This window comes from Athene cunicularia, assembly GCF_003259725.1.
Source record: "Athene cunicularia isolate RWA chromosome 2 unlocalized genomic scaffold, athCun1 chr2_part1, whole genome shotgun sequence".
Taxonomy (NCBI): domain Eukaryota; kingdom Metazoa; phylum Chordata; class Aves; order Strigiformes; family Strigidae; genus Athene; species Athene cunicularia.
Window position 1 is genome coordinate 90,987,978 of NW_020799095.1, and position 19,202 is coordinate 91,007,179.

At 38.3% G+C, this 19,202-nt stretch overlaps 1 protein-coding gene across 2 annotated transcripts in view; it reads right to left on the reverse strand.

The window, feature by feature from the left end:
- Positions 1-716: 716 nt before the first annotated feature.
- The window catches only part of ZNF407 (zinc finger protein 407), a 348,274-nt gene continuing 329,788 nt past the window's right edge, over positions 717-19,202 (reverse strand). For both annotated transcript variants that reach the window (XM_026842626.1, XM_026842625.1), the window contains exon 9: positions 717-2,329. In XM_026842626.1, coding sequence (XP_026698427.1) covers positions 981-2,329 — 1,349 coding nt within the window. In that variant the 3' untranslated portion in view covers positions 717-980. The remainder of the gene's footprint in view (positions 2,330-19,202) is intronic.

Sequence of the window (19,202 nt, forward strand, 5' to 3'; positions counted from 1 at the left end):
CCCTACTTGTTAATGTCAATGTCAGAATTTTCTTAAAAAAAACCCATAACATTTCAGAAGTCTTTCACAAAATGAACTGCAAAATGGTATTTATATGAAGCGCTATTTATAAGAAAAGCAAAACACTGACAGTGACAATATTTTTTTTTCAAAAAATGCACATTTCTTATGTAGGACTCTCATCTAAAATTAAGTGGAAGTTACAGGCATCAAGATCTTCTTCCTGAATATGTATAATCAAGAATTTTCTGAAGTGTAGCTTTTTTGAGCTCTTCTTTCAGGAAAGTCCTATGTCATACCATGAAAGAGTAAGCTACTATGAAAAATTTGATTTCAGATGCAAAAAATACTTATTTTGATAATATATTTTGAGCCAGAGATATTTTAAAGTAAGATTCTAGATAGCAAAATGTCACCTGCTCTTCTTTAAAATGAAGAAGAGCACTGATTACAATATGTAAGCTTACCTGTTCACCTTGTTATGGTGGGTTTTGTATTTTTTGCTTATTTATCTGTTCACAAAATGTTCATGTAAGTGGAATTACTTTACTCCTGTGATTGTGTTAGATAAAAATGACAAGACGGCAGGGAATGACCTTATGACCTTGAGATGAAACAACATTTAAAAAAAAAAAAAACCAACAAAGAAAGCAGTGAACAGAACAATACCTACTTTTTTTTTTTTTTTTTTTTTTTTTGCAGGTGGAAGCTCCCCAATTCTCGATTGTACCCTAATATGCTTGTTTTATAATAATCCCATATAATAATTATTTGCGCTATTGTAACAAGACTGTACTATCCTTTTCAGTGAACTCCTCCTTGTAGCTGACCTTCACCTCCCACAGGGTGCTTATTTGTTACGTGGTGAGGAGGATGTTGTATTGAGAAGGTTTTACAGAAAATGTTCCAGGAACACAGTGCTGTCATGGATCTGATAATTTCCAGCTTTGCCCTGCATCAGGCCTAGGAGATGAAGCTCTTCATGCTTCTTGTACTTTGTTATCATCTCTCTGGCCTTGAATTACTTGTGAGCCACTCTCTGCATAAATGACCATACTTGTTAACTGTTCTGCTCTATCAGGGGATACAGCTTCTGTTTTTATAGCAGTGCCAGCCTGCAAAATCTCTTGAGACCCAGCTGTCTCTATCACAGCATGTGAATACACACCAGACTCATCCTGCATGCCTGGTGGCAATTCTGTGACGATGTAGTGAGTTGCACCTTCAGCGAAGTCACCATCAGAATCCTGAACCATGGCTTGAGCTATTTCTTCTGTAACAATAATCTGTGATATTTCCCCATCTGACTCAACTAAATCCATGTGCTCGCTTTGGACACTGAGCGCGTGGCTACCAGCTTCCTGCATAATTATCTGGGAACCTTCTCTAGCTACCATATGCACAGTCCCTTCCTCATTTACAATGACCTGAGTGACACCTTCTTTCATCAGCTGGTCGGCTGCAGCCGTATCACATACAGCAAACTGTAATACTCCTTGGACCATTTTCTTGAAGGCAGCCTGAGCTCTCTCCTGAGATGCAATTATAGCCGATGGGTGCATGACCCGCGTCACTACTTCCATAGGTTTGGTATCTCCCTGAGTCTCTTGAACTTCATGGAACATTTGTATTTCTTGTCCCTCTGCATCCCTAGGAACGCTGGGTGTTTCTGGGTTTGGCATTTGCAGGAAATCTTTGTGACTAGACCTGCATCTGTCAAGGAGTCCAGATTTGTTTTCCACTTCACCTAGCTCTGTTACAGCACAAAGCAGGGCATCTAATGCCGAGGCAGAGTCTGGAGGATGGACTGTAGCTTCAGAAGTATCTAAAACTTCATGTCGCATTATCTGCTGCAGTACAGTGCTACTGGAGTCAGGAACTGCGTCTATTCGAACGGCCTCCTCCATATCAGTTCCTGTTCCTCCAACCACTACCACCTGTGTTGCACCATCTGCTAAATGCTCAGTAAGTATCTGCCCTGGAACCACACTACTCATGTGTGAGCCGTTTTGATTTGTAGCTATGACTTGCCCATCTTCTGTAATATGGACCACCCTGGCCATCTGACCAGCCATCGCTAGAGTCTGAAGGGTAGCTGCTGCTGTTTCTTCCACAGAGGCATCAATTGCAAAGTCGCCATCATATCCTTGAATAATAATAACTTGCTGAACTTCTTCAGGTGATTGTGGCTGTCTTCTACCGCCCCGAAAGACCTTCTCTTTGACTGGAGAAACCTCTCCCAGTGCTGCTGCAGTAAAAGGACTTGTAGTTTCCACAAAGGTTGCTCCTTGCCCCTTCAGTCGGCACTCATAGGACTTGGACACAATGCCTGCAAGATAAAATATGCTGTTAACGTGGTATCATGGCAAATATCAGTTCATTACTTTAACAAATTGTAGCTTAAATGGAAAAAAAAGTCCTTGACAATTTTTAGATTTCACTGGCAGGAAACACAGATAAAATGAGCAAGCGAACAAAAACAATTTGCATGTTTTCCAAATAACATATTTACAGGTTGAAATAATTGCTGAGTTTAACAATTCTGCAGCCTATTAACAATTTAAATGTGTTTTTAAAAATATGCTGTATAACAAAGCCCAGATAAATACAGTATACAGTGAAAAGCCATTAACACATCTTTTATAGAAGATCCTATCGGTGATATTTCAGTACTTCAGTAATGAATTTTAGGATCATATATTACATTAAACATATCTGGGTGTGAAAAACTGTGGCTGATCTTCTTAATACCCTGCTTTTGTTGGCGAGGTAATTGCCATGCTGTCATTTTGATGCCATTGTCTTCCCCTTCATTTCCCACCTAGCATCTTCTCCAGCACACCTGACTGACTCAGTCACTAGCCTAGTTACCTGGAGAAAACACTCTGTAGTTTTCTTACCCTAGGCAGGATATTCTATAAAATATCATCTACAGAAACCTCAATTACCCTTCTTAATTATTTCTACATGAAATCAATTAACAAATTAAAATACCTGCAACCTCCACATTCCAACTGCTTGCTCTGCCACTGAAGGTTTCCTTCTCAGTTCGCATCAGTAACAGTAAAACTTCAGCAAAGCAAATGATGCCCACAACTGCACAAAGTCAAGCCCACCATTCTCAAAGCACAGCCTCGGGGCTGCCTTGGGCATTTTTGGGAAGACACAACTGAGAGCACCCTGTGACCAGCTTTGTAGATGTCTGTGGCAGAACAGCTGTAGCACTTGCTGTGTCCCCATGGCAGTGCCATGCTGAAGTACCCCTGCAGCTCCTGCAGGTGCCAGGGAGCAAGCTTTAGGCCACAACTAGTGCACACCGAGAGAAGAGGGGGTTCCAAACACTGAGAATGAGCTGAGGTTCTAATGCCAGATGGGCCTTGGGAAGGCTGATGAAGTCCATGCTGCTGAGACTACCTACACCCACACTCTAGTTTAAATTCACCTACACAAACTGAAATAATATCTCTGGAATAACAGGTGTAGCATCTTTTCACTAGCACACAAAGATATGCCATTGCTTGTTTGGGATAAAACAAGCAAGAAAAAGAGACTCATAGAATTTCAGGCTAGCACTGTACTTTGCAAGCCACCAAGACACTTCTAATGAACAACATGCTCTGCTGAAATCAAGAGGCCAAGAAAATTATACTAAACTGATCTAAGGGGGCTCTTTTACCCAAAGCATAGAGACATCAGGCTCTGGATCCCACAGAGAACTAAACTGGGCTCTAAAATCCAGAGACTCATTTGCTTAAAAGTAAGTTCACACTTCGGAGCTGTGTTGCTCTGAGACCGAATACTTGGCATCCTGCAGCCTCTAGCAAGTTAATATACTAAAGTGCATATCAAGCTACTATTCCAAGATAACACCAGTGCTTAAAAGACTGAGCTCTTGCTGCCTGCCATCTATCTATCTATCTATCTATCTATCTATCTATCTATCTATCTATCTATCTATCTATTTCTTTTTGTTGCAGATCTTCTAATGGAGAACTGTACTGTGAAGCACAAGCAGTAATTTTGTTAAGCTGAACGGCTGCAAATCACCTTCACAATTCTGAACTGATGTTATACAACTTTCTCCATCTTAGTTTGCAAGGCAGGCTATCTTTGGAAAAGAAAATTAACAATTTAAACCATTAGAGTGTTTCCAAGTGATGCTGCATGATAAATCTGGCACATGCAATTGAAGTACATTTTGTCAGGCATAAGCAAGAAGGAAGCTTACTGTGGTACGACTGGTTCTTATCCCCACTTTTCTTGTGCTCTCTGTAGGCACTGACATTCACAAGACCCCCCAAAGAGCAGAAAAATAGGAAGGGGAAATCAACATAAAATGACAATTATCTTAGCTCCTCCACATTTTATAATAGAGTAGAAGTAATTAATTCTCTCAGGAATCTTGCTTTGTTGACATGATAAAAGAGGAGCCTGGCAGTGATGTGGCACAAAATCAAAATAACTCTACAAATCATGCATTTTCCAGTGGATTTCAAAATCAAAATAACTCTACGATCATAATTTTCACACACACACAGCAAAATCATGACATCTTTCCCCTAAGATCACGATAATTTATGTATGGGACACAACACTGGGGAGAAGTTCTGGTCTGGGGAAGGGAAAGAAGAAGGAAATTCATCCTGTTTTCATCTCCTCAAATAAATGCTGTACCCATGAATCTATGCAACTCCAGTCTTTACTGTGCAATTGAATGGGAAGTCTCCTGGGTGAAGAGCTATCCGGTGAATCCCTCGCAGCACTGATAATTATGCCATTCTGACTGCTTACTTAATCTATTTGAATCCAGAGGTGAGTTAAGCCACTTCCTGACCATTAAAGTAAACTACATGGGTAAATACTGCTGTCACTAAGGGGTGTGATGAAGCTTAACTACACCAACATCTTAACCTCAGCTCAGTGCAACCCCAGCTATTCCATCACAGTTCATAAATGCAATTGCAGGTCCATCTTTTGATTCAGCAATTTAATAACTTCGAGTGCTGTCAGTACTGCTTTGAAAAATGGCTCCTATAAAATGTAACAGCCTCAATCAGATTGTAAAAGATTCACCCACTGAAGATTCTTCCATTTCAACTATAATGAATTAATGTTGAGCTGTGTAGAAGTTCAAGTGTCATTTAAACTAATGTGAATCTACTGTAACTTTAAATTTTAACTGGACTATGACCAAGAATTTACTGGGAACATCAACTTCAATTTTAGTGATTTTTCATGGTAAATATGAATTGCAGATTTTACTGGTTTTCTTTTGCTTTAACAGTGAAAAGGCAAGTAGGGAAGATATTTAGAAAACAACATATTTTGAGGTTTAGCTGCTATTTTGACTTTGGAACATTGCATTTCTATAACGGAGCACTGCTATCCAACACAACATTTGTAGGAATTTTTGTGTATTTAAGGAACGTGTCACATTATTGGACTATATGTAGCAACAAATCACGTTGTCCTAAAACCAGCCTGCCTCTTGCCCCCTCTTAAAAATGGGTATAGAGAAGGGGTAAGTGTTGGATGACATGGCAAACATAAGCTGCAATCCAAGCCCACATTAATATTAGGAAAAGTGGACTTGTTGCTGAATGCATGTCATTGCAAATTAAAAAGATACACAAATAGGCATTAAAATGACAAAATATAATGATACGAGAGCTCATATTCAGACAAATTCTAAAGAGGTGTTTCATATCTAGGGGTGCAATGATCACAGATTTGGTTTCTTTCCAAGAAGTCTGTCATTTCAGCAGAGCCATTATTTATCAGTTGGAGTCCTGAGTGACTGTTAGTTTTTTATTTGAAAATGTCAGGATTTTTTAGACATTAAATCCATATTTGCAGGTTATTTTAATTCTCAGAGACCACAAACTCCCGAAACAGGGCCAAAAGAAATGCTTTGATGTTTAATGTGCTTCTGGGAAACTACAAATAGGGCTTAGTACCTTTCCCCCTCTCTTTTACTCAATACCTGAGTTTCTTTTGTGCGTCTCTTTTATTCTTTTGTTACTGTCATCATTTGTTCCCCACAGAATAAATACCTTATTCTTTTGTTAAGCTTACATTTAATTAAAATGTACAGGATTTGTGCAGTAAACTTGAATGAAACAAATAAAACAAGGGCCCCCTCTCTTGAAGGCATACGTTGTGAATGAAAAATGTCATTACAGACTAAAAAATTTTGCAGTAAACAGGGCCTACAGAGAGAAGTTTCCCCCGTAATGACATCCATAAAATACACAAATGGCACTTTTAGTACCATCCTGAATATGGCATTTTCTGTGCTCTACACACAATCTAAATGGTTTGATCATAGAGCATAATACTCCATTGGGTTTATAGAACAATCAATGTTCCATAAAATGATGTATTTATCCAATAGTAGGCTCAGCAGTTACTGGTGTATGACATTGTAGGACACTGGCTTTGTACTGTTCAGCAGCACACATGCTGGCTGTAAAACTTATCTAACACTACTTCAACAACTTCATCTCATCTGTGTCAAGTAATTTGTTGAAGCCTCAGCTTGGTTTAAAAAAACTTGTAATAAAAATTCATAGAATTTTCAGGAGAATGAAAGCTGATGACAATAGAAAGGTCACATTGTGGCGCCACTCGCAGGGTCGGGGGTCAGCCGCAGTTCTAAAACAGAAAGTAGATTTCATGCATCGTGTAGCAGATAAAGATGGCATTAAGGAGACTTGTCTCAGAAAGAAATGCGTAATGCGTTAGGAAAGTCTGGGCTAATATTATATGTAAAGCACCACTTTGCTCTCAGCCAGCAGCCTCTTTAGAATTCTAACCCTTCCCCAAAAGTTGTAGCAAGCGGCTGTGCATGGTGAGGCTAGGCTGAGGACATCCTTCACAAGGAGCACCTTTAGGACAAAGCAGTAAGTCATAAATGAAATAATCTATTACGACGACGGAAATGATCTGCATTTACGCAGCAAGTTTAAACCAGCTATTTTTCCTTTTCTGCAAAAGTTCTAAGAGGCCTGATTTATAGCACCCTATTCAGCAACACTTAATTTTTCATACTTTGGCGATTAGGTATGTTATTTATTGACACATGCGAATCTTTGGTATCTACTAAAATGCAATGAATGCAAATGCAAAGAAACATCTTTTCCTTCAATTAAATACAATTTTCAAGGAATTTAAAAGATATGGAAAATGCAACTTATATTTGGCATCACTTGAATGAGCAACTGATTTTTTTCATTTTAAAAGTTACTGTCTACATGGCAGTACAATATTTTCAATGCTATGGCAAGTCCATCATTCAAATTCATTAAGAAACAACTTAGGCCTTGATCAAGCTCCAAGTTCCTGCTCCTTTTTTTTTTTTTTTTTTTTTTTTAGAACTGTGGCATAATGTCATAACTTTGGGATTTCCTCGATTTCCAGAGGCCATACTGATAAGCCACATTTTTCAGATCTATGCTCCTTAACCACAGTAAAAATTATTCTCTCTCATTTGTAAGGTTTTTATGTGCAAGCAATGCATGGACCAGCATTTTCTAAACCAGATAGTTAAGCTGCTAAATAAGGGGTTGTGAAGGCTCATTCACGTCTTCTGCTGAAGGACAGAAAATAAGATGGGTCAAACCAAGAAATGAAATAAATCAGCAACCCAAAATGACTATGTCAGAACTATTATGTCCACAAAGGCAGAAAATGTTTGTAAAGCAATACAAATAAGTCTACCTACAGAGGACTTGACCAGCTCCCTAAGAGACAAAAAAATACTCTGCCATTGACACAAAGTACATAAACATCAAGAGATATAAATGCAGCAAGGTTTTTTTTCCTTTCAGTATATTATTAATATTGTAAAAAGAAAATTAAGCAACAAAACCAATTCCCAAATAATATTCATAGTTCATGTTATACTTAAAAACCCAGTAATGTCATGTTTCAATGCTGAAACTAAAAACATCCTTGGCTTCTAGCTTTGTCCTTAACCACTCAATCATGTTTAGAAACCTCAAGGTCTCCTAAGAATTGCTTGAGTAAGTTTCAACCTTTCAGGTATCTTAAACAAAGCAGCAGATGTCCTTTTAGCTTCCTTAAAATGTGAAAGGAAATAATTTTGTAATTTTTTTTCTTTTGAAAAAACAGACTGAAATTTCCTGCTTGTTTTTTACCTCCCATACCTTAGAGGACTATGACAACAGCAACAACAACAACAACAACAACAAAAAGAAGAAAAAACAACCACCAAAATAAATAGCTGAGCCATTCAGTTAGGGTTTTTAGGCAGTTTGTTTGGTTTGGTTTAGTTTCCCTCCAGTGTCCAATTAACCTCTGGGAAAAGGCCTTCTCTGTAAAAAATTTCAGTTTTCTCTTTTCCTGCACTCAAGGTCAAAAATGAGCACTATACAGCCCAGTGTTACGGAAGCGATGCAAATAAAAAAAATATACATACCAAAATTCAGACTGATCATGGCAAATATGTACAGCGTTAAGGTGCAGATTTTACACTGCCTAATCTGCACAGTAACTGATTTACTTGTAGACAGACCACTTTTCCTCTTTCCCTGCTTGCCACCATGCAGCCTTGTCTTCTCAACTCCTACGTGTGAGCAAAAACCTCACTGTGGCATATACAGCAGTTATCTATATGGGCAAGGAGCATTAGGAATGTAATTGGAGTATCTTAGCTAGCTCTTCCAGTACAATTTAGGAGCTGGAGATGAGGACAGCCAGTGTGGTCATTTCTTGGCAGTCCAGTTTCAAAAGCTACCCTGGCTCTCAGATTGGGAACAACTGACATTGATGCTACATGGATGCACTTTTTCTGCTTTATCCCCTGTAGTGCTACTGGAAAGTGCATTTTTAGCACTTCTAAATCAGAATCGCAATTTCAAGAGGTACAGATCGTGCTTAGTCAAACCAGAGATTTCTGTTTCCTAGGCAGACAGAACATGTAAGATAATATGAAAAATAATATGAATGCTAATATGAGAAAATCAGGGGAAAAACGCCCACAAGCTCTGCTCATAAGGAAAATGATGTGGATTTCTGAAATTGGTCTAGTCCCAGACAGTAACTGTTTTGTCAAAAAAAGCAAAAAACCCCTTTTGTCATTATTATCTCAGCAAGAATATTTTTTTTTCAATAATATATATGTATAGATCCTGGTCTTATAAACATTTATTTATCAAGAGTACTGCTTACTGCCATAGTTAGCCTCAATAGTCTCAAAGGGACTAAATATGGTAGCTTGCATTATGCATTGTGTTTGCATAATCAGGCCCTTGGGATTAACAATTCTGAAAGTGGCTAGCCTTCCCTAACGTCTGATGTACGTATGTGCACTAAAGAGAACAGACACTTGTAAGGGATACCTAGAATAAAACATCATGTTATTAAATGATCAGGCAGAAATTATATTCTTCTGCATACCTATCAAACACAAGTATTGTGATTTCCTGTGTTTATTTATTCTGATTTATGCACCCATTCCATATAAAGGAGCACCTGTTCTTTGCTCGAGGGCATGTCTCAACACATTTGAAAAGCTCAGCAGTTTTTTTGGGCAATGCTGGGTTATAACTAGAAATAGTAAGTTTCCCTGGTTCTTTTTGTTAGCAGAAACTACCATTTCCAATGTGATAGTCATATCTGTATTTCATTTATAAATTCAACTATGTTACAGTGTATACTCATATCTTTCCAGAGTAAATTATGGGAAATAACCATTTGTCTTCATTGTAGACACTTTTGTATGTATGGTAGAAAACAAACCTCTATTCAATAACTGCACAGAGGCACCATTAAAATCAAATTTACAGTAAACAGAACCTGCAGCTGGGGTAAAACACTAACTGTTAGTATTTTAATTATCAGCGAAGCTTTCGGAGGTCTAACATCTGCTCATAGCCAAATGACAGCAGCTGCTTGTGTACACTTAAAACAATGTGAATTTCTTATATAAATATTAAAATGAATTGTGTGTTGTGTGTTCATTGTGGGTATATTCCTATTAAGCTGTTTAAGTATATAGGGTGTGTTGAACTTCTTTCTTGTGGCAAATTCGTAAAGGGCTGACCTCTTCAAAAGAATGAGAGGCAAAGACAGCAAAAATTCTTGAGTCTGTAAATTGAAAATGTTTAGAAGCAGTACTAGAGGTCACCCTCTGCCAAGACGGTGCTAGTAAATGCTAACAAAACATCAGCGATAAGTTCTGATCATTGTGCACTACAGTAACTTCAAGGACAGGACTTCTCAGCGTGCAAGGTGTCAGGAGTCTGTGGGATGGGTTATATCAAAAGCTAACCCTCATCTCATAAGTAAAGCAATTAATGCACTATCTTATCAGAAAAAAAAATAAAAATGTCCTGTTTCGATATCCAAAGCATTGGAGATGAGTGTACTCTCTTTGCAGACTTCATCAAAATCATACATGGAATAATCCTTGAGTCATATGACTCGAAGTAATAAACTTTCAGGAAGAGGAAGCTATGCTGGGCCAATATGAGATCAGTTAATTTTTGCTTAAAAGGGTGAGCTTTATAACTTAATTTTGCAGCTTTTTATCTGGACACTAACATACAGTTGATGTTTTCCTTTTTGCCTATACTCTGCTCAGGAATATAGGAAAGAAAAGTGGAGGAGTGACATACATCTGATTAAACAGTAGAGTCTGGCACAGTGAGACAAAGAGAGCATTACAACCAGTTTCAGAAGAAAACAAGAGAAGAGGGTTTTATGGTTTTAACTTGTACAGGTTTTCAGTGGGGAAAGATTTATTTCTTTGCTTTGGTAGCAACAAATGTAACACCAGTCGCTAATAATATTTATATATTTTTGCAATAGATCTACAGCTGGAAAGGAGCACTACAATCATTTAGTCTCAAAGCTGTATGTCATGCCAACCTGTTTTGAAAAAACAACCGATTAGATGGTTCAGCCTTACGTGTGTAACCACAACTTAGGATCAACCACCAGTACAGATGTCCCCAAACTGGCACATGGAGTGAGATGAAGGTGAATTAATTATGAAGGCAGTTCCCAGGCTTCTGACATCAGATTTCCCAGCCCAAAAGTCAGTCTCAGCACAAGGGATTCAACAAATTCTGAGAAGGAGGGAAATAGGGCTGGTTAGAGATGGTCCTGCTACAATGCAGAAGCCTTCCCCTCTGCTAGGCCCTCACTCCTCCTGAGGCACTGACAGCATCAAGGATTATCATGCCCAAAATGACAATTCTTGGAAAAGATGCTGATTTTTCAGCTCAGAGTGTCACAGGCTTAGCTGCAATGCTAGGATTATTTAGGAAGTGTGAAGCATGGGTACGTGCTGGTTCTGGGAGGCAGGATGGGAAGCAGAGGCTGGAGAGATGGGTAAATCCTTTATACCCCTTTCAAGGGTTGAGTTTGTGACAAAGTCTTTTTTCATGATTCACCTCTGGTGAAGGATGGAAGCAGCATGTTTCCAGCACATCTTCAAAGGGAGAGCTGTTCATATAGTTGACCCTTCTGCTGACAGAAATATATTTTCAGTGCTACTGATAGAGTAGTACTTAAATGAGCTGTCTTCCACTTTCAGTGTTAGAAGGCACTAGACTGTATGTAGATAAAACAAGACAGAAGACACCAAAGGTGGTGCTTTCTGAGCCACCGCCGAGCACTACCAACGCCAGAATTGCTCAGATGGTGTGCGCGCCAGGGCTGCATGGGAAGTGAAAAGTAAACCGTTGCACTGCAGCTTTGCCTAAGTGCTCAGAAGCTCCTTATTAGAGTTGCTTCCACTTGGCTGCAAAGTTGTGCTTTCGAGATCTGAGTAATTTTCATATGACCTTGTCAACAAAACTACCTAAATTGCTGGTTAGTTAGAGGTAGAAATCAACAGCTTTTAGATAGCATATGGAGTTAATACTAAATTGGGAGGAAGTGTTGACATTATTAAAAAGAAACACCGGATGTAAAAAAAGTAAATACAAACCCAACAATGCAAGATACAAGTTCTGCTACTGCATGCTAGCACTTGTGGAAAAAATAAATATGCAAAAATGACATTCAATGAGAGAGAAGTCCCCTGAGAACTGTAATGCTGAAGAAATTTAAAGAATGACAGTGTTCATCAAATTACATGTGAGTTTATGAAAATGTAAAACAGGAAAAGAAAACAGGCCAAAGCAATTTTTAATTGCACGTTCAAAGGCATGTGTACTGCACATTGTATGGATACAACTGAATTATGTCTTGATCTCTCTAGAGAAGAGATCTTTACTAAGGAATATTCAGAACAGTGAAATAAGAACTATTAGAAGGCTGACCTGCATGGAAATATTGAAGGTTTAAGTGCACATATTCTGGCTACATATTCTCCAAATACTGAAGAGGGAGGAAAATTTTTGTCCTTTTTGGATCAGCATGATCTGATTTTGATGAAACACTAGAACATTCATACCATGCTGCAGGAAGATGTTTGGACATGGTGAGCAATGGAAAGCCGATTCAGCGACCTTGCTCACTTCCAGGTGCCAGGATGACGAAGCTCTCAGATGTAATATATTGACTACACAGTAGTTAGAATATGATTTAACCCAAGCCAATCACCATCTGTACTGCAAATCCATACCATTCCAGAGCAGTTCAGTGAAACATAGCATGTGATGCTGCAGTAACTACTTAGTTAACTTTTGTAAACAACTCCATTCTGAACTGAAGTTCACCCAAGACCGTGGCGCCTTAAGTCTTAAAAAAGCCAAAGAATTTGCATGACTGTCAATCATATGAAGCACGAATCCTATTCAAAAACAGACTAGTAAACAAACCCTGCCACCCTGTCAGGTCATTTCATTAGTTCTTATTTTTTTCCTTCCAGAGGCCCAATTTAGACTAGGAAAAGAGGGAATATTTTCAAACTTAGTGATCACGTTTTTCTAATATATTTTAAACGTCACTTAGTTCTTACTTCTGATAGCCCTTGTTCAAAGATTTATTATATATATGTCTACAACTGAAGCCAAATAATGCTTAAAACCATGTTAACTAAATGATGTCAAGTGCTTTAAAAACACCATGGCTCCTAGTATACTTGTCTGTAGTATGATGCACAGTGCAGTTAATGAGCTTCTTATTCTGCTGTTACACAGAACCTGTTACAGCGTCATTAGGGGTAACATAAGTGGACCCCAAGCACTTTTACTATTGCTGGAACTTAGTTCACATTTTTCTGTGCAGTAGACAATATTTCAAAGGAAGTTATGATCATTTTTGTGAAAGCGGTAAAGCTTGTGATATGTGACAAGACAGAGACCAGACAACACCCCCACCAAACCAGCCCAGAAGCCTGGAGCCAGATATGTGGAAGATCTGATTTTCAAAAACACAGAGAAACTAACAGTTCCTGCTGATACATATGTTAAAGGGTTCTTATTTCAGCTACCATATTTTTTCCAGCTACTGTAGTTTAATGAACTAACAGTTTCTTAACTTCTGGCACACAACAAACAAAACGTGCAGGAGGACTCATTGTGGTCTGTCCTTTCAAAGATGAACAGATTAAAGAGCTTCTGGGCAACCCATGGCTTCACAGGTTGAAACAGCTGCTATGAGTCCCAGGTAGGGCTTACTCACAGATTTCATAGCTATATCTTTTGGTATATGTTCCAGTGCTCCAAAACCTATTGAGGTTCACCATTTCTTTCAGTGTGCCTCCAAGTACCCTGAAAACATTATTCAGGTGCTTCTTCTGTAGTAAAAAGACTCTGAAGCTATTTGAATGATAGTATTTTTTTAATGAAAATACATGTATGGAAATGTACACAGAAAAATTACACCAGTGCCTAAAAGAACAAGCTAAAGGAAGTCCTAAATTAATGTATTTCTTCTTCCATGTTATTTTTTAGTGTCTCTTTCACAATAAAGTGAATTTTATGCAAGATTTTTAGTTCGGTGTGCCTAAAGCTAATTTTCTCAATGCAGAATCAGGAAGCAAAATAAAATTGGCCTGCTTTCCACTAGTGCTAGGCGCAAGCACATGCACATGCAAACTGAACAGAACATGTTTCAAATCTAATAGCATTTATCTAACCATGTGTTTCTAAAACTGTATCTCCTGAATTGCTCATAATTAGTAATGTATTTATCAGTAACTAACACCATAAAATGAAAAAGCATTATTCAAACTTTTCAGGCAGAGAAGTAAAAAACAAGTGCGTTGCCAGGGTCACACAAGAATTCCCAGGTGTACTAAGTCCCAGTTTTATGTCTTAATCACAGCATTATCATTTCTTAGAAGCGCCTATTGTCAACTCCAAGAGTTGAGGTACTCCATTTACCCACAGTGAAGCACTAGTCACATCATTGCAATTTTCCTGATAATGCCCTGTCAATGAATCAACCCCATGTTCATGAGCACAGAGGAGTTCAGTGTCCATGTATCCTATAATGAGGAATGCTGGGCTGCAATCTCTGCTGAGATTGTCATAGGTGTCCACTGATACCATCTGCAATTACAGAATTTTATGAGATGGAAACTGGTTCATTATGAAAAAGACTCAAGTCTACCAGCTCATTTCGCAGATGTCAGATGGTAGACTTCCTGATCATCACAATTCTTGCAAGCGCATAAGAAGGGGCCTGTAGTTAAGACTTTTGGGAATTAAGCATATAGCTAATGCTAAGCATAGGCTTAAATGCTTTTCTAAGTTGGACCCTCAGTTAGCCTCAGTCTATGACATTCAAAACAGGAACTTAGACTCTATAATTGCTGCTTGACAAGGGCCAAACCAGCACTGGTTGTTCTCACAGGAAGGCAGTCACAAAGTTTGCTAAAAATCATTTTTGCCCCCAGATAAATATATCTCTCTGACTGATTTCAGCCTGATTCTAAGTGACTGCATGAACACGTTCAAAATTATCATCTGAATTTCATTTTGAATTGTCATGTATTCAGATAAATGAAGACATTCATTTTAAAAGGCTAAAGTACTTTATGTATAACTATAATTTTTTGTAGTTTTTTAATAAGTTTTATCAAAAAGCTCCATTATCATATTTAAGAAGAATGTGTAGAGTGGAAAATGTTGTTGATAAACCTTTCTTCTCATAGAGTAATCCCTCTCATACACACATGTTTTTGCACTCACAGTGATATATACGTCTTCAAATCTGGTAACTAGCAGCTTAAACAAACAACTTAATTTCAGACAATTCAGTCTATTTAAGAACACACAAATTAAAACCATTTTCTAGGCACTAAAAGTACAGATTTCTTCTGCAGCCATCAAGTAATGAAACACTGTTTGCTATAATATATCTTCCTCCACCCCATCCAAAATGTCTCTGTTGCTGCTGGAGGCGAACCTTGCTCTGTTTATTCATTCCTTTTTTAACAGGAGACCACAGAAAAATCCAAGCTAACAGAGTGTTTAGCAAGAGATGTAAAATACTAAATGCAGGCTATAGCACTGCTCCAAGCTTTGGGTGAACTTTGATACTCTGCAGACTGAATGGAAGGTGATAATGACAACTTCTACGGTCCTAAATATTAGGAAACCTGCTTATCTGAGAGACTTCCTTTCTCCTCATGCAACTACCTCAAGTGGCAGTGACAGAGACGCTCAAACCATGGTCTTTGGCCTTTCATATGTTCCTTTCACAGGCCAGTTTCCCATAACAAAGATACACTCCCTCATGGTCAATTTATCACAACCTCCCCGAACACTTCCCCTCCCACACACACACTTGGTATCCCCTCTGCCTCATCATGAAAAAACAGAACAAAAGCCCACCAACCATACAAAAATTATATTGTAGATTTGTAGATTAATGGGCTGATTCTGGCATCTCAATTCAAATGGATTTACAACCACTGTGTTTAGCCCTGTGTGATTTCAAATAGAATTACTTCTGATGAATTTGAATGCAAATTCACAAAGCATTAAAACAAACCATGTTTAAACTCGTTGGTTCATCAGATGCAAATATCGTGCATTAAGCAGGGAATACCCATTCATGAAAATAATGAAAACTGACACCAATATAATAAAATCATTACAGGTTTATGGATTCTGGGACTTAAACAAGCCATACCCTTGCTTCTCCTAACTGATTAAATGCTTCTTTGCAGTTTATGTTTGATCTGCAATTCAAAAACAAATTAGTTTAGTCTTTGAGCCCAGAACCTTGGAAAATTGCTAGGAGGTTCTACCTCGTATTTGTCTGGGGAGAAGGGCTGGGTAAGGAGGGGAAACCGTGGGGGCAGGGAAGCTAGCAATGCAATTGAGAACAGACAGCAGAGGAGAGAAAGCAGTCAGCTAAATCGAGGCTTACAGACTCTACCAGCAAGCATTCATAAAACCACCGCGTGAATAGCATTGTGCAGAACAAAAGGCAATGATGATAAAATTGGGCACTTTTGTTTTATAAAGCTGGCACAGATTGGGTCTGTCACACCATGTGCTTCATTTTAATGAAACCTCAACCACCTTCACTTTGCCTCGTGTTTGTAGACAAGGAGTTTAAGTGCAGAAAGGGCAATGGATTGCCAATTATTTCTGGGACTGTCCCATGGTAAGCAAGCAAAAATGAACGCAGCCATGTTCTAGCTGATAAAGTAGATGTCTCGAGTTGCATCTAAACAGTGTGTATAGTGTGGGTCTTCTATTAATCCCCCTTGTCTAATTATCATGAACAAGTTTTCATTTTCAGTTAGATGACAACAGCCTAGTTCAAAGAGTTTTCAGTAAAATCTTTGTATCTAGACATTACATTCTTCTCATAATGATGAGATTTAAAACAGCAAAACATTCCTCACTGAGGCATTTATTGCTGATAATGCACTATTTTGCTGCACAATCTATGCAGTATAAAAAGTTCTTTGCTGCATCATGATCTGCTCCAATTTGTGTGTAAATAGCACGTAATAAAAGGAAATGTAACACAAAGTTCTACTTAAATAACAGCTCCAAAAGATGTTGGGAGATAACCTTGGAGCTAACACACAACAAAAAAAATTAAGGGCAACTGCACTAGCTCTTTCTCAACATATTTTTGTTTCTCTTTTTCTTTTTTATTTTAATCCATTCATACCAACATTAAATATTTTAAACTAAAATATTTAGATTTATATGTTGGGTTGGTTTGAGGGCAATTTGGTTCGTAGAGTTCAGGTATCATCTAAATGTGCAGCAAACACCAGAAAGCCCAACTTTAAAAGTAATCCTCTCTACAACTTTAACCAGTTGTCCCAGGAAAGCTCCTACTTCTGAGGACAGAGATCCATGAGTGAAAAGATCTAACTTGCTGTGAAGTCCTCAAGATTTACATTTTCAGATGTGAATGCCTTGAATTAGACACTCAAATCTGTATTTAAAAGACCATCAGGCATTTCTATGAGGCAACACGCAAACAGCACATTGACAATGTAGCTGACACTGGACTGCAGGGGATTTGAGAAGCCTGGCTGTTCTAGCATTACAGCAATCCAGTACCCACTGTGTCCATCAGCTTTTATAAATCTTTACCTGGCCATCAGATCAAGGACTTTCATTCCTACAACAGCCCTGCAATTTGCATATATGGGTTCACTACCCCCAGTACATGGTACATGGAACAATACTGGTCAGAGGTTAAGAGTAAAATCATGGCCACATTCAGGAAATAGACAAAATTCCCACTGATTCACAATGGGATTAATACCATTTTGCATAAAACAAACAAACAAACAAAATCTGGATTCTGCTCATTCTTCATCATTTAATGCCAGTGCTCTGAGATCCATCCTGGCTTCCAACTGGCATTCAGATGCTGGTTAAAAGCTACCTAGTCCTGAATTGCCTGGATAGTCACTACATTTAACCCTGTTGCTCTTCCCACACTCTTTTTCATGAGCACAGTCAATAGAAGTATTTGGGATGGACTCATTTTGTTACAAAGCGAGAGAAATGTCTGTCATGTTTTCTCATCAATTCTGAAACTGGCCATGAAATGAGACCAAAATAGCTTCTGATTACAGATATTTTCTGTGAACTATGAGGCAGGTGAGGACTTGTTTTTTCCTCATGACCTATTGGCTAAGTTCTTGAGTGCTACTGGGAAGCTGCTGTACTGTTAACTATAATTTGCACTGGTTGAAGTGATATATCACGAAACCTTGTCCTTAAGAGTTGCTGAATACCAGATCAAACTTGACTTCTCGCTGTTACATGCATCTTCTGTTTTTGGTTTTTTGGGTTTTTTTGTTTTTGTCCACTGTATGAATGTGGAAGAAACACAATACTCAAGCATAAAGGACCACCTTAATCTGCATTAGAATGAGATGTACGGGTATGTAGTAAGTGCCAATCTGAGCACTCAGATGTGGAATTTACAACTTCATATATAGGCACTTATTTTAGAAAGTGGATCTCAGAGGATATATAAGGTTGCCCACTTAGCTTGGAAAACCCTGCCCCAGTTTTAAAAGCTACTTGTCACTGCAGAGCAATTTTGAAGCAAAGTGGTATGTTTGTTGGCTTCATTTGCATGACAATACCCAGAATGCTCTCCTAACTCATAGCTATTTCATGGAAGGGCTGATGCATTCAAGCTCTGAGAATAAACCCAAATCATGTGGGTGTACCAGTGCATATAATTTTAGTACTTCCCCCGCCAATCCATGTGCAAAAGGTAGAACTATTGAAGCGGGTAATCATTATAGGTAACTGAACTAACCTGTTCATCATCAACATTTACTAGAAATCAAAATTACAAATGGTAGTTTGGCAAGTCTCTAACATGTTCATTGATTAACTGATCATCTCATACCCATGTGCATATGCTTTAAGCATTGACATCAGTCATCAAGGTTTCTGTCAAGAGCTGTCCCCATATATTAACAATCAATTAGAAAAACTAAACAACTTACAACACAAAGCACAGATATAGAATAACAGTTCATCAAGATGGACTTTGCTCATCTCCTGCACTTCCCTTGTCCTCTCACAGCTTGCTACACAAAATAAATGCACTACATCGACTTACACTGTACAGACTTACACAGTACAGAATATCACAGTCTGCTCTATTGTGTGGATTTCACTGCTGAGAAGCTGTAATGCTAATTGTCAGTTTCCCACAATCAAAGTAATTTGGTTAAATAATTGGTTTACATTTACTATATTTTATTTGCCTCACAAAAATAAATGTTACAACAAAAGATCATCTGAAGAGGAGGGAATGCTGTGGTGATAACA